This window comes from Paroedura picta, chromosome 3 (genome assembly GCF_049243985.1).
Source record: "Paroedura picta isolate Pp20150507F chromosome 3, Ppicta_v3.0, whole genome shotgun sequence".
Taxonomy (NCBI): Eukaryota; Metazoa; Chordata; class Lepidosauria; order Squamata; family Gekkonidae; genus Paroedura; species Paroedura picta.
Window position 1 is genome coordinate 48,300,392 of NC_135371.1, and position 16,072 is coordinate 48,316,463.

Below are 16,072 nucleotides of genomic sequence, written 5' to 3' on the forward strand. Positions count from 1 at the left end.
CTTATATTTGATTGCTCCCAATATTTTTAACCAGGTTTTTGAATGCTATGGGATAGCCATTCCCACTTGAGATAAGAAAATAATTTTGCTGAATAAATGTGTTGTACAGCTAATAACAAGTACTATGTCCTTTTTACTTTGGTTGCCTATATGGGGCCAGCTCATGAGAAGGAAGGACTCCCTGGAGAAGAGCCTAATGCTGGGAGCGATTGAGGGCAAAAGAAGAAGGGGACGACAGAGAATGAGGTGGCTGGATGAAGTCACTGAAGCAGTCGGAGTGAGCTTGAATGGTAGAGGACAGGAAGGCCTGGAGGATCATTGTCCATGGAGTTGCGATGGGTTGGACATGACTTTGCACCTAACAACAACAACATGGGGCCAGCAATTAAATATTTGGCTATTTCCAGTCACATGGATATGAATAATACTCGGTGGAGGGGAGGAATGAAGAAGTCAAGGAGTGGTTTTGAATGAAGAAATTAAGTTTGATACCACAGAGGACCATTTTTTTTTTATTGCATGATGGTGAAACGGGCAAGTTTCCACTGTGTTCTACCAGGGTTGTCAATTCTGCGTTGGAAAATTCCTGGAGATTTTTGGGGTGGAGCCTGGGGAAGGGAGAGAGCTGAGCAGGTTAGAATGCCTGAGTTCACCCTCCAATGCAGCCATTTTTTCCAGAGGGACTGACCTCTGTCATCTGGAAATCAGCTGTAATCTAGGAGAGCTCCAAGCCCCATGTGGAGACTGGCAACCATATCCTCAGCAGGGAAGCTGTAACCTCACAAGAAAGTTTTCTATGCTATCTCAAGCAGGCACAAAGATGGTATCCTTAAAGGGGCATCCTTGGTCAGTCTCAACACAATACCTAGAACAAAGTGCATTTTTCTTTTTACTTTTCAAATATAATCCTTTTCATGGTCTTCTTACTCTTAAGAGAGTGTAGACATACACAGTCCTTTTAGTACTTGCTAATTTGATTTAATTGTTAAATTGGGAGGGGTTATTTCTCAACTTGGGGCTGGAATGGGTAAGCATCAATGGCAGCAACAAGAAAATATCAACAAAAAGACCAATAAAAGATTTATAGTGATTCAACAGCTTATACCAAGGTAGCTAAACAATTTCTTTCTCTTACACTTCAGTACTCATGGAATGACATTTATGGTTCAGGATAAATAAATGAATAAAACATGCTATATAATACTATACATGGTATCTGGTTTGTGTTGTCCGCTGCCTTTTATGGGTGAATTATCTTTATCACTTCTGTTTTGGCTTTTAGAATCAGATTCTAGACCTTGAAACTGAAGAAATGTACTGAATGTGTTCCCTTATGTGTGGTTTCAATCAAATATTTTAGCCAGGGACTATATAATTGGTGAGAGGTTTGCTCATAGATTTATTTTATCATTCTAAAATTTCTTTACAATTTGAATCTGCTCAAAGTTATCTTAGAGATGTACCATTTCTAGAAGTTTTGAAGCCACAGAGTCCCTTCCTTGTTTTGGTAAGAAAGTGGAAATTGGGGAGGGGGTGTCATTTATATCCATACCTATTTTATTATCCAGTTTAAACCCTTTGTTGCTTTAGGAAATGGAAGAGAACCTGCTTGTGGCAGACTGCTGATCCAGTCTTAGACCTCTGAATGCCCTAGGTAATAACTAGGGAGATCAGGTCCCCCTGGCTGGTGTGGGGTGGGGAGTTCAAGTTGTCAGCTCCAGGTTGAGAGACTCCTGGAGATATGGGGATGAGTCTAAGGTCAGGAACCTCAGTGGGCTACAATGATGGGAGAGTCCATTTCCTCCAGAGGAACTGATCTCTGTAGTCTAAAGATGAGCTGAAATTCCAGGGGATCCCCAAGTCCCACCTGGAGGCTGGCACCCTTAGTATTAACAATCAGTCTAAAAGAATAATCTACAGATTCATCACCTGGAGTTGGGAAAAAAATCACAATGTGCTATCCCAGTGAAACATGGGGAGCGTAAATCAGTGAAGAATTTCCTTACCCCATTTTTCTGTCAACCACTCTTCAGGTTTTGTGTGAATTTAGATCCAGCTACAAACTGCTTACTGCATCCAGCCATACTCCACTCAGATGTCCCCAATAAGGCTAACACAAGTCTGATATGTCTCACTAGTCACAAAGGCCTAGATTCAAGTCCAGTAGACCACCTGAGGAACCAACAAGATTTTCCAAGTATAAGCTTCCAAGAGTCAACGCTCACTTTGTCAGATACCTGGTGCTACTGGACTCTAGCTTTTTTACTGCAGACCAGCACAGCTACTCTCTTGAAACTAGGTCCAAAAGATAACCTTAATCTTTCTAATACCATATAAGAGGACTGGGCATATAAGACGACCCCCCCAACATTTCCACTCAAAATATAGAGTATGTTACATTACATTACAGTACTATGGGCCACTATGGGCAGCTATGTCTATCCCAACTGAAGTGCACCCGGCGTATAGGACGACCCCCCCACTTGGAGGCATGTTTTTCAGGGGGGAAAAGTACTCTTATACACCAGCAAATACTGTAATTATTATTTAATTTGATTGGTTTAAAAAACAAACAAATATTATTACAGTGAAATGAAAATATATATATATATATATATGCATTTAAAATTATCACAGCACAAAACATGATCAGCATTTTCAACAGTTTAAAATGGAAAATTTGCACCCTTAGGCAATGACCATGCCAATGGCATTTCCCCAAAAAAGATGGCTGCAAAAGAGGGGAAAGCTTTAAATCCATTGTGCTGAGTATGTTGTTACTAATGATTGGCTCATACTTGATACGGAGGTCCAAATGTCTTCAGCCAGCTTTTAAAAATGTCAACAGATGCCTAGTGTCCTCTATCACATTCACTGTGTAATCCTTACCCTTAGAAAGGGCAGGTGGAAGTATTGTCCTCATTCTGAACTTCATCTCACTGAGTTAAATGTTTTGATATCTAAACATTTGGTTGTGACATCATTACATTCATTATGTAAGCCTTGATTTGTAGCTATCGTTACATATTCCAACTTTAGATTTCTTTTTCCTTGATTCCTGATCCCCATACGCAGATTTTAAATGTACCTCTGCAACTATGAAAGGTAAAAGCAAATAAAAGCTTTAAAATTAAAGTTGCAATTGAAAATAAAAAGCATTTTGAATGTATAAGTGGCCTGTAGGTCTTCTGTATCTTGCCCCTCAAAACTACTACTTGTAAAATGTTTTTCAATATACTTTTTTAAAAGACTTCTATTTCTCTTTATGATGTCTGGATTTCTTTTGTTCTAACGATAAGTGATTCTCATGGGGGAGAGGGGGAATCTGTCCTGCAAACAAACATATGCTGGAGTGATTATTAATTATGCCTCACTTTGCTGATAATTAATGAAGTTTCCGGCTGGATTTAAACATGGACGGTTGTAAAAGTGAATGCCAAAGGTACACAAACTTGTCATGACTCCAGTGTAACAGATGAAGAGGGAGCCTTTTCATCACCCCCTCCTTGCCTTATGGCATGTATGAGCTACAGCTGGAACTGATGCCTATGCTCCGCCCAGCAGCAGACGAGCACAAGCTGTAGGTTAAGATGCTATGCAAAAACCAAACAAAATAGATTCTTGATCACCTGATTTATTTTGCTTACTACCATAGGCTGCCTTGGTACTGGTTGAGCAATGGCATAGAACTGGCAGGCTTATGGCAAATGAATCAACTGCTAGGAAATACTGCTGCAGGCAAAAGAAGAAAGGCAAGTGCTGCAAAGGGGAAGGCTTGTGTGCATCATGTTCCTTTTCATGGGAAACATGACGGAAATGTGTAAACTTAGTACAAGAACCTTGTTTGATTACAGTGTGTTTGAGTTTCTCTCCAGATCATCTCTTTGAGGATCTTGCAGTGTAGAAGGAAAGGTTCTGTCTGTTAACAATATGCTAAATCGCTTAGCACTTAGCATATGCATGCACACACACATGCTCATATACAACAAAGCATACGCTTGCAGATCTGATTGCCAAAATGCATGCCTTAGTGATACAGACTAAAAATGATAGAATATTTCTTTAGATAGTTAGAAATTCAGAATCTATACCTGTAAGTTACATAGCATGGTATGTCAGTGGGAAAAAGTATATTTGCTTCTGTGCTAATCTATGCTTTGACTGTGTGAGCATGTTGAGAATATTTTGACACTTGCATCTCATGTTCTATGGATTGGAACCTGTCCATTTCTTACTGTGCAGTTCTGTTATTGTGCAGCCATGTGAAAAATCACACTGTATGGCCCTTGAAGTACAGTAGGACCAGTTAAATAACTGTTATAAGGCTGTAGGAATCTTGTATAGAGTTTGCCAGACAATGACACAGTGCAGATTGTCTTCCAAAATATGGTAAGTGGTACTGGGCTCTCACAGATGTCATTAATAGTAGACCACTCATGTAGACACAATTCTGTGACATTTGTATGGTGATGGTTTTTAAATCTTTAGAGATGGTTACAGAGATGATTTCCCCTTCAGACACGAGAAAGCTACCTGTCTGAGCTGTGGTGATTTCCCCACCTATTTCCATCACATCATGAAATAATATTGTGTTATCAGTGCTGGATATGGGTTAGTACATATGCTAAGGGAGTATATGAACAAGATTCCAGGGCAGTAACACCTTGAAGACTAACATCAGAGTATATGTTTTTGAGAGTGATCTGGAGGTCAATTGATAGAATTGTTTTTCCTTAGAAAAGCCTAACTTGGGGGGGGGGGGGCATGAACCACTGATAGGGCATGTGCTTGGCATGCAGAAAGCCCAGATCTCATTCTTGATATCATCAGTTAAAAGGTTCAGGTAAGAATGACATGAAAAGCTTCTCTATGTCAGAGACCCTGAAGAGCTGATGCTAGTCTGAATAGACAATCCTTGATGAATCAGTGGTTTGATTCAAAAAGCAGCTTCCCATGTCATGTGTCTCATTCTGATAATATGTATCTGGCTTGGCAGTTAATTATCCATCAGGACAGTCCTAAGCAAGGTTAGACCGCCCCCCCCCCCAAGTCTACTGAAATCAGAAGGGTATAACTCTGTTCAAAATTCACTGTTAATTATTTACTTTCTCAAGAGGCCCAGGAGATTGAAATTCCTATTATCTCTCCATTTATACAATTTCTTTCTGGCCCCATATTCTGGCCTCCCTGCGTAAGAATTTCACCCACAAGATATCAACCCACCCAATATAAATTACCAAAAAACAAACATTTTTAGGAGGCAGCTTTTAAAAAAGTAATTTTAATCTAAATTATAGGTGCTGACTACGTGTTGTCACCTGCCCTGAGCCATATGAAAAGGATGGGTTATATAAATTAAGTAGTAGTAGTTATTATTATATTAACACTCTTACCACCAGAGGACTGCCAATGTGTCTAGAGTTAGAAACCAGCATTGCCTAACTAGTTGAGCTATTCAAGCATTGCGGTGCTTCCTCCTGGGTCTTCCCAGCCCTTGGCACAATTGGTACATGGCTTCTACTTATTTCCTTGTTTTGAACCAGCTCTGACTGTTCTTCACCCTGTCGTATGTGCACACATCTATATCACCTGTGAATGCTGTATGTCCATTAATCATCCATCAGTGGGGGTTTTTTTTGGGGGGGTGATCTTCCATTCTATCAAAGATAGAAAATAAATTTCTGTGTGCATAGTGAGTGTCATGCTCAAATTGAATGGCTTTGCAAGGGAGCCCCTGGTTTGCTTTTTGAAAGGCATGGGAAAAAAACAAACAACCCGTTATATAATTGTTATGTGGAGTTTGATTTCATGTTTTTAAGGAAATGAAATACTCGTGAAACAGAACCTTGAGTAAGAACCTTTGGGTTTAATCCATTCAGATCTGTTTTGATACATGGTTTTGATTTTGATTATTTATTTATTTATTTTTAGATGCTGAGGAAGAGAGCACCAACAATTGATGTGTGGCCAAGTTTGGACATAGGGTCAACCACAAGATTGTACTTCAGCTGAGGAGGAGAAAGAAGCTGTGGAGTGATACCGTGTGTGAGAAACCCTCGGCTATTCTAGTCCACTCAACTCGATTTTGTAACTTCTATTTTAATTTATAGCTGGAACTGAAACATTATGCAAAAAATAAATAAACTATAATTATTTTAAGGGAAAAGCTTTTTTCCTAAATTATTTCATTTCACTCTTAGGAGCTAAGATTTAACTTAAGAACTTGAGGTCATTTTGGTAGGTAGCCTCATTAACCATGTTCTAATTATACATTAGTTGTTCTAGTTTTGCAAGCAATAGTTCCTTTGACACAAAATAGCTCTCAGTTTAAAATATGATGTAAGCTGAACAAGCTACCCCCGCCCCGCCCTGCTTTTCTCTTAACTGATTTAGACAGATCTTGTTTGAACCAATAATTGTTATTCTGATTATTATCTTACATGGAAGGTAGCTGATTTACATAACTATTTGGACTGCATGGCTTTGGTTTCAATCCAGACTAGTGTTTGTGCAGACACAAGGACTTCTACTCGTACAGCATGATTTTCCCACCTTCCTGTTGCAGCAGCCCAAACTGTCTCCCCAAATACTTTTGCAATGTTCCCTAGGAAACAGTATTTCATGGGATATTTGGGGCTGCCACAGGAGACAGGAGGTGGGAAACTCACATTCCATGGTCAGAAATCTTTGCATCCACAGAAATGCTAGTCTGGATGCAAGCCAGTAAGGATAAACCAACAATTATTGGCTTTATAACGAGGCTTACAATTGAACAGGAAATTCGTTGAAATGAGAACTGAACCATGGAGAAGGTGTACTGCAATAATGACATATCAGTTTATATACTGGTCCATATGCTGAGAAAGGCTGCATCCACCTGATGAAGAATTTCCATTTTCCACTTATTACCACTAAAAATGCAGAGGCATCCATTTGGCAACGGTGTCCCCAAAGAAATTTTGTTTACACTATTCTCAATCAGCCATCATTTCCCCTTTGTTTTTCCATGATGCAGCACTAGAAGGTTTGGGGGAACTTTTTTTTAATGGTAATTGTTATTGCACTATAGCATTATAACAGTATCTATTATACAATCCACCCATTGCTCTGAATTCTCAGCTTTCATTTAAGAAAATAAATATCTAGTCCTTTTTTCAGAGATAAAGGGGGGGGGGGAGATACATCTCCACAACAGAAAGTTGCTAGAGACTTTAAAAAGAAAGCAGGGTATTCAGATTTATATTATGGCAGTAGATAGTTATGACATTATAATGCTATAGCAATCTCTCATTACAGGTTCTTTTTTAGACAGCTAGAAAAAGCCCTCTGCAGGACAGGGAGTAGGCACAATGGTGGTCAAAGAGACAAGGAAATGATTCCAATGTGGATGGGATTTTTCAAAATGTGGTCTTTCCCAGGCACACAGAGTGCAAACACCTTGCAGTCTTTTCAAAATGTTTGTATCAAATCAGGATTCTGAAAGTTCAGAATAAAGCAAGAAGGTGAATAATTGGGGGATGGCAACATGTAAATGCTCCAAAAAAAAAAAAAAAACCTTGACCCAGTTTGATTGGTAAACCAGAGCAAAACTTCCTCAGGAAAACAATCCAAGTCAATGCATCCCCATCATGTAAATTTACCTCAACCAAATTATATGAAAGATTTAGGAGCTAGAATTATTCCTCAGAAATGCATTTATCTTTTCCACTAGTTTGAGATTGAAGCCTACATGAACACCTAGATGTTTGGATAGGATGCTGTTTTAGCTACTGTCTAAAAGCTCTCTCTGAACCATAGGTGACTATAATAATAATAAAAACATCAAACAAGGATAACACCTTGGTTTTGTTCTTCCCCCTATGTTTCAATTTTTACAAATGTACGGTGAACTGCCTTCAAAACCAGAACCTTGACAGTATCCCAACATCACTGAGATAAAGTTGATGAGCTGCTATTTCGGGGCCCCATCTACACAGTGTGCCCCAGCTGTGTTTTATCCATGAGAGAGAGAAAACATATTTGGATATTGCAACAAATCCCCCGCCTCTACTGGAGAAGGGTGACAGAAGGCATCTTGGTTTGGGAAGCACTGAATCAGTCTCTTTTGCTGATGCTTGGATTCACTCACCTGAGCAAATGGGAGTTTCTCTCCCAGGAAAAAGGAATTGAAACCCCGTTTAACCCCAAATCATAATCTCATTTTGTATGGACAAAACAAAGTCCAAGTGTTCCAAGCATTTGGACATCATGGCTACCTGGAGCTTGATTTAAGACTTCTCAAATCAGGAAACTTTCATTTGTACTCTGTGTGTTTGGAGGTGCAAGAGGGCAACAAACAAGCACAAAATAAGCTTGGTGTTGTCCTTTTTATAGGTGAACAGAAATTTCCCATGATGCCCGAAGGCAGCCACAAACATGTTGCTGTAAAACATTGCCCAATGTTGTTTTTTCTTGTAGTTTAAATAATCCTCTAGATGTGTGTTCAAGCAATGAGCACAGGGACTCCTTCTGTTTCAAGAGTTGTGAACTTTTTGTCAAATAGGCACAAAATGTCTCCAGAAGCTGCCTGTGATATTAGTACAAGCACATATGACAGGTTTCCAAAGGGCCTGCATAAATTATTTGGACAATTGATTTCTTTAGCTCCAGGCTATTGTGCTGCTTAGAAATGCAGATCCTGAGATCTAGTTCTTTTTTAATTTGTTGGAAAATGTAACAAAAGTTCAAGCAGGTGAAAAAGAATGCTTTACAAATGACACAGGTACACATTTAATTCACAAATGATTCCTACCTACCTTAGATTTAGAGTGGTGACCTCTAAACTGGAGAGCCAAGTTCGATTCCCTCCCCTCCACATGCAGCCAGACCTTGGGCTAGTCACAGTTCTGTTAGATCTGTTCTCATAGAGCAGTTCTGTCAGAGCTCTCTCAGCCCCACCTGCCTCCCAGGGTGTCTGTTGTAGGGAGAGGAAGGGAAGGTGAATGTAAACCACCCTGCAACTCTTCAGGTAGTGTAAAGTGAGGTATAAAAACCAACCCCTCTTTCTTCCTTTTCCTCTTCACAGGAATATCTTGCATTACTTGTTCCAGTATTCCAATACTGTTTTCCACCAGGTACACTCTATAGAGCTCATTTCAGCTACCTAGCAACTAGACCCAATGAAGAAGTTTCCCTTACTTTTTGACTCCAAAAAACTCATGCACCAGCTATAAAGATTATTTGCTTTGGCTTTCTTCTTTTCTGTTCTGTGTTTGAGCCCGCATTTCCCTTGATTAGTTAGGTCCTACTATTTTCATTGCTTTTCAACCTGGATGTAAACTGCACGGAGCTTTTATTCCAACCCCAGATCGATTCAGTCCCTGCCCTCTACACAGAATGCGATTTCCGTTAGAATTTGGGGCAAATTAAAATTTCCTTCTGCAGCAAGAAGGATTGATCCGGAGTGACCCTACCTTTATTGTGCGATATCTTAGTGCTTTTAACCCTCAATATTTAAAGGCTGTTTTGAATCTGGGCTCTCCTCCATGGTAGAAGACCCGTGATTGGCCACAGGTGGTCATGTGACAAACTTGCCTTAAAGAAGAAGCCCCTAATTTCTCTCAACTTCTGTAGGTCCTGGATTTTTCCTCCCTTCTCTGCCTTTTTTGTTCCTCTCCCCCTCCCCTCCAAGAAAAGAAAGAAGCTCCCTGCTTGGCTCCTCTACCCCCCCCCCTTCAAGAAAAGAAAGAAAGAGGCTTGGCTCCCCCCCCTTCTGAACTACCCTAACCACGTGCAGAAGACTTTCCTGTTTCAATGGGGGGGGGGAGGAAGATCCGAGTTCAAAGCAATATGAATTCAACAGGATTGACAATGGAATAAACAATGTAAGTGCAGACTCTGCCCTGGTCTGCTTGAAGAGACTACAGATGAGTCTGCTTAAAGAGACTACAGACTTTCCCTTAAACATATCCAGCAAGAACCTGTCTGGGAAATGATTCTGTAAGGATTTGTGTGAATGTTTAGGTAGGATTAAGATTCCAGGAGATGATGTATATACATACAAGGCTTATGAGCCTGGCTTGGAATTTCATAGAATGCAGTAACATTTAAAAATAAACACACACACATTTATTTCAATTGTGAGCAGCCGTGTCCTCTCTCTCTCCCTCCCCCCTCCCCCCCCATGCTTTGGAATTCTACTATTCCATCTACTCTTTTCAGCTGATGAATCTTTTCCAATGTTTCTTATTAGTAAAATGTGTCGGGTAGGTCACAACCTGGTAACAATAGCCTTAGTTATCATTAATTAACTGTCCACTAAGCGGGTTTAAGAAGTCTGACATGTGACTTCTAACCATGTGAAAATGGATGATGGCACTGCAATCAGGCAAAATGAAGGGCCTTTTTGCACGGGGATCTTTGTTGCAAATTGTTTGCGGAATGAAAAATCGCCATTTAAAATAGTGGAATTCGTCGTTATGCATACCTGCCTTTGTAGTGGAATCAGTTGCGTTTTTTAGCGTTTCCCACAGGCTTCCGGTCTCGGCAGAAATCGCTAGAAAGGAAGCGCTATTGCCAAGCTCGTCCCGCCCCTGGCCGTCAAGCAGCCAATGGGCAGCCGTTAGCATGCTCCCAAACAGCCCCTTTCCCTTTAAGGAAGGTTTTTTTTAAAAAAAAAACAGACCCATTGTAATGAATCTTGGTAGATTCGTTGCAACGGAGAGACCCATCCAGCTGCCTGGGGTGTTTGAGCTGTCGTTTGATCGTTTGATCGTTAACACGCTGCCTCAGAGTGAAAAAAAAAAATCCCCCCCCCTCTCACGGGCCCGATTTTCGGCTGAATGGAATGTGTGAAATGTGTGTGCTTAGTGACTGAAGGGGAGGGACTGAAGCCGGGAAGCCTCTGTTTGAGCTGTCATTTGATCGTGGCCACGCTGCCTCGGAGTGGGAAAAAAATCCCCCCCTCCCCCCCCCCTCACGGGCGCGATTTTCAGCCGAAACAGTGTGAAAAATAAAGGGAAAATACATCAGCAAACGGGCTTCTGCGGGCTTCTTGTGACTGTAAACAGCTCTGAGGAGGGACTGCAGCCTGGGAAGCCTCACTGGCTAAACGGAGGCTCGCCGGTGCGTTGATCTCCACTCGCTCGGGGAAAAAAAATGGCGATCGCTTCGCCGGAAGTTTGGAGGACAGGCTCAGGAGGAGGGACTTTGAAGAAACCGCAACAATGGGAACGCACAGGTCTTTTTCGCTACTGTTGCAGATTGGTTGCAGGAGTGTATCGCTTTCCGGAGGGTGAATCCACTTTTTGGGATTCCCCTAAAAGCGCTACAACGAAGCGCTTTTTGCTGATTGGTTTCAGGAGTGTTGCGGATTGTCTATGACGTCGTGCGTTAAGGCAAATTAGTAGCGTTTTCAATTAGCAACCATTGTGCTATTTTGAAGCCGTGCAAAAAGCCCCTCAGATTCTCAAAAGTTAACAATGAGAGAAATACAAGGTCTGAGATGCCTCGTTGCAAATCTTGCATGGCTATATATTCAGGATCTGTCTTTATCTCCGTAAAATGCCTGCAAGTCAAGGTAGTGATTGAACTTATTTAAAATTGTGTACTAAATATACACACTCATTCAGCTAACTCAGTCATCAAGGAAACTATCACATAATGGCTTTTCTCACAAAACCCCCCAAAACAGATTGGACTGGGATTTATACTAGAAATGCAGAATGTTGTTTTGATCTTAGACTGCAACCATACATTGTACATTATTGTTGTCTGGAGGCCATACCTGACAATCAGTCTTCCTGTGCGAATAAACTGGATTGTCCTCTGTAATCACTATAGCACACCAATAGTGCAACAGCCAGTGATGTGTAAATGCAGCCAAGGTCCATTCTGCACAAGTTGGATAATGCACTTTCAATGTGCTTTTGCAAGTGGATTTCCTGTGCAGAACAGGAACATCTCTTTCTAAGGTGTATTGAAAACACATTATCCAATGTGTACGGAATGGTAGCCTGCAACTTTCATTCTAGAGTTTCAGTTCTCAAAGGAGATACTGTGTTACTCTGATTACCATTTGACAATTTGAATTTGCAATGCTGAATAGGAAAGTCATACAAAGTCTATTAACAATGCAATCCTAAACAGTAGAAAAGAGCAAGAGTCCAGTATCACCTTAAAGACTAACAGGATTTGCGGCAGAATATGAGCTTACGTGAGTCGCTGCTCACTTCTTCAGATACAGCTAGCTCTAGTGCAATCCTCAATAGAGTTAAACTCCTCTAACTCCACCGAAGCCTTTTTTCTAGTATTACATAAAATCTTTTCCTTAGCCTTTCCCTGCAGTCCACTCATGTGTCTCCCTCTCCCCCCACCCCCTCCCGGTTCTAAAGTCCGTATCAAAACATTGAACTCACACAGGCTTCAGTTAGAAGGTAGGCCCTAAAAGATATTTTACCCAAATATTTAAAGCACATGGAGTAGTTGTTACGTAGTCGATCCACAACACAAGAAGAGTGAAACATGACTGAAGCATCCCCAAAGGTTGCCATAACTGCTTTCTTTAACTGGTACATCATTTTAAATAGATCTGCAAGTTGCCAGGTCTTTATGCAGCAAAATCGTTCACAGCATCTATTTTTCAATGAGAATCTGTTTCAACCTGTTATTTTCAACTAGGATGACTAAGATAAATGGAAAGTAATTGTCTAACTAAGGGGAAAAAAACAATAGATGCATAAAATTACCTGAATCACAATCTGTTGTTTATTCAGCTGGCACACGGTCTGAAAGAAATGTTCATGAAAGTCTTGTCTGTGGCTGACAGGCAATATTTTCCAACATCCAAGTCTTTTAAAACATTAAATTTAATTTCTTTTTCAGATACTTCAGATGAGAACAATCACAATTTTCTGTCTCTTTTGGGGGGTGGGGGAGAGGTATCTAACTAAAACCTTTTAAATGCCTACAAGAATAATTAATTTGCTTCACTTAAGTCTCAACATTTCAGTCACAGTCAGTCAGGTACTTTTGGCTATCTGGCAGAGGAGGTCTCCCGCCCCCCCTAAATTCTGTTGCATCATCTACGTATCCATGAAAAACAGACATCATCATAAATTCTTATTCATCAGTCAGATATGGAAAGAAATCCAGCTAAGGTTCATGGTCTTTAATTTTCTTTTTTCCCTCGTTTCTGAGCAATGGGAAAAGGTCAGTGTAGAAGTGTGTAACCCATGACAACTATATTTTTGCTACTATTTGCTTGTTCGGGTTGGGGGGGGGGTATGTTCTTTGTGAGTAAGTGATCCTTTTTTGCCCTTGAGATAAATATCACCTGGTGCAGTCTAAGAGAGTAAATGAATCACTGCGGAGAGAACAGGCCAACCTTTAGGAGCGGAGCAAGGAAGAAGTGGCTTTCATTCCTTTCCCTGACAAATATACTTTACAAAAACTGCACCGTTGAGGATTCTTTTGCTAATTTTTGTATAATCCAAGTGCTCTGTTATACCTTTTTGATTTTAATGTATGTTCCAGACTGAGTCTGAAGGAAACAAGAAAAAATGATGGGTATTAGATAAATGAATAATAGGTAGCCTGAATTCACATATCCCACTTATTAATGTGCTTTTCAGCCCTTTTCCAAGCAGAAAGGCAGCTTCAAATGTATCAGCATCAGGTTTCTCATGTGTGAAAAAAACAAGGCTGTTTTAAATGCACTTGTACCTGCTGGTTTCTGAATTGGCTGTGGCTGTGTAGGATGACTGGATTTATTTCAACACTGTTTCACGTCATGATACAGACACAATTTGGGACAATAGGCTTCTGTGACTGACGCATCCACAGCGCAGTCCCAAACACAGTCACATGTTTCTAAATCCACTTAAATCAGTGGGTTTCGAAGAGGGTTCTTTAGGATTAGATAGGTAGAATGGGAATATATTTCATGTTACAGCCAACTTTTCACAGTGTTGGACGTATAAAAAGGAATGACTTCATAGGCCCAAATTTTGTAAAATACGAACCCTTCATAATATTTCCTCAAAGAATCTCTGAAAATCTGAAAAAGTCTGAAAATAATTTGGATCACCCAGAAAATTTCAAGGATGCAAATCCCTTGTATCTGTGGAATACAAATATTTCACCTCCCCTTTCCATGCTGCTCCTGTGGGACAGAAAACCCCTATAAAAAGAACACAGGGCAGGACTGCTAGTTGTCTGAAGGGGGGAATGGCTGATGTTATTTACCAGGCAGTGGTATTAACCTCTGTAATGTGGCACAACTGTAGCTATCTCCACACATTAGACATCTATTAAACAGACAGCACTTTTTTTCTTCAGATCTGTTGGCAACCCTAATGAGGAAACAGTTAGGGCTTGCTGTGGGTGGGGGAATCATTGAATCCACTCATGGATACTATCAATGGAATCCAAGTCAATATTTTTCTCTTTCCTCTCCATTGTAAAAAATATTATTATTGTTGTTGTTGTTGTTGTTGTTGTTTGTTACCCACCTCTATTGGCAAACTATCTCACGGCAGGTTACAAGATAAAACTCCACATAAAAGAATCACATAAACCCATTAAAATATAACAAAATCTTCCCACCCCACAACACCTAATCCCCTCATGGTGTACCATGGAGGTATCAGCAGATCATGATGGTTCAACCTGGCAGGGGCCCAGCCTAATATAGACTCTTCTGGAGTCTCTCCTGGAGGGCCCATGATCTTCTGTGCCATGGCCTCAACCATATCATGTGTATGCATCTTCTATCAGCTCAGGTGTTCAGGTTAACAAACACAGGGCTAGCCCAATTTATATTAAACTCTTCTTAGGAGAGATTAAGCTGGAAAAGATTGGCCTGACCAAGTCTTCCCAACATTCCAGCTTTTTAAGTCTGTCCCAAACTCTCTGCAGTCCAAGACCAACCCTCTATCCACTGCACTGAATTGGTAGTTATTGCAATGCCCCTTTGAAATCACCTTCTTCTGTAATACCAGATTTTCAGTGACTGACAGCTGTTGCTAACATATGGTTATCTGCCCAAATAAAAAGCCCACAGAATGAGCTCATGGCTGAATTAGGAGAGAAAATTTAACTTCCTAGGTCCATGTCCTACACTATGCCAATTATTTAGTACATAGTTTCCATCACCACCACACTGAGCTTATTTATGTATTTGCTATGATTGCTCTGCCAAATGTAAATAACTGTAAATAGTTATCCCCATATTTTGAGCCAATACCCTTTGCCTTATTAGGATCTACTTGGGAAGACAGCAGAATTGCCAGCTCCAGGTTGGGAAATATGCAGAGACTTTGGGAATGGAGGCTGAGGAGGGCTGAGTTTGGGGAGAAGGATTTCAATGGGGTATAGTGCCATAGAATCCACATTCCTAGGCAGCCAAGATCTCTAGGTGAACTGGTTTCTGTCACCAGGAACTCAGTTGTAATCCCAGGAGAACTCCAGCCATCACTTGAAATTTGGCAACCCTATAAGAAAGACCCTGGAAAAGCTTGCCATGTCTCTTGGGGCAGGTGTTGAAAGTTGCTATCTCAGTAGCTTGGCTCCTAGTGTGTGAAGCCTATAGGAAGACATGTCATTGTCACTGGAGAACAAGTGGATTGTCCCAGTTTGAATCTGGATCTGGGTGTGATGGAAGACCATGGAGTTGCAACGAACTGCCTGATTCCATGCTGATTTCAATCACATGGGGTAGAAACCTGAGTAGATCTTAACTCTGTTTACATGTTAATGAATGCATGCACATCCTGCCTGTACAATGCACATTTGTTTTACATATGAACCTGAGGACTAGGGACAAGTACCTGGATAAGTATGGGGTTAAAATCACATGTTGAGCTATACATGTATTGAATATAATATGATAATTACTCAATACGCAAAGGTACAATAGACATGGACTGTATGTGCATTCACGGTAAGTTCTGAACAGGGCTTCTGTGGAGGCTGTAAAGTGAGGACAACAGTTACACATCTCTGAATGTCTTGTCTGTTTTTGTCTTATAGAGAGAGAGATTTTTCTCTCTGAATGAAATTAATCCTATCATGAGAATACAGGGTTGTTTTCATT

The 16,072-nt window shown here is 40.6% G+C and overlaps 1 protein-coding gene across 5 annotated transcripts in view; it reads left to right on the forward strand.

The window, feature by feature from the left end:
* WNK2 (WNK lysine deficient protein kinase 2) overlaps nt 1-6,169 on the forward strand; it is a 173,015-nt gene extending 166,846 nt beyond the window's left edge. For 2 of the 5 annotated variants that reach the window (XR_013229031.1, XM_077325571.1), the window contains one exon: nt 5,932-6,165. Coding sequence is in view for 3 of the 5 variants with exons in the window: in XM_077325571.1 (XP_077181686.1) it covers nt 5,932-5,960 (29 nt within the window). In the remaining 2 variants the exon portion in view is untranslated. Of the gene's footprint in view, nt 1-160; nt 3,616-5,931 lie in introns of those variants that run through there. The other 3 variants (XR_013229027.1, XM_077325573.1, XM_077325570.1) reach the window with 2 other exon arrangements.
* Nucleotides 6,170-16,072: the final 9,903 nt, after the last annotated feature.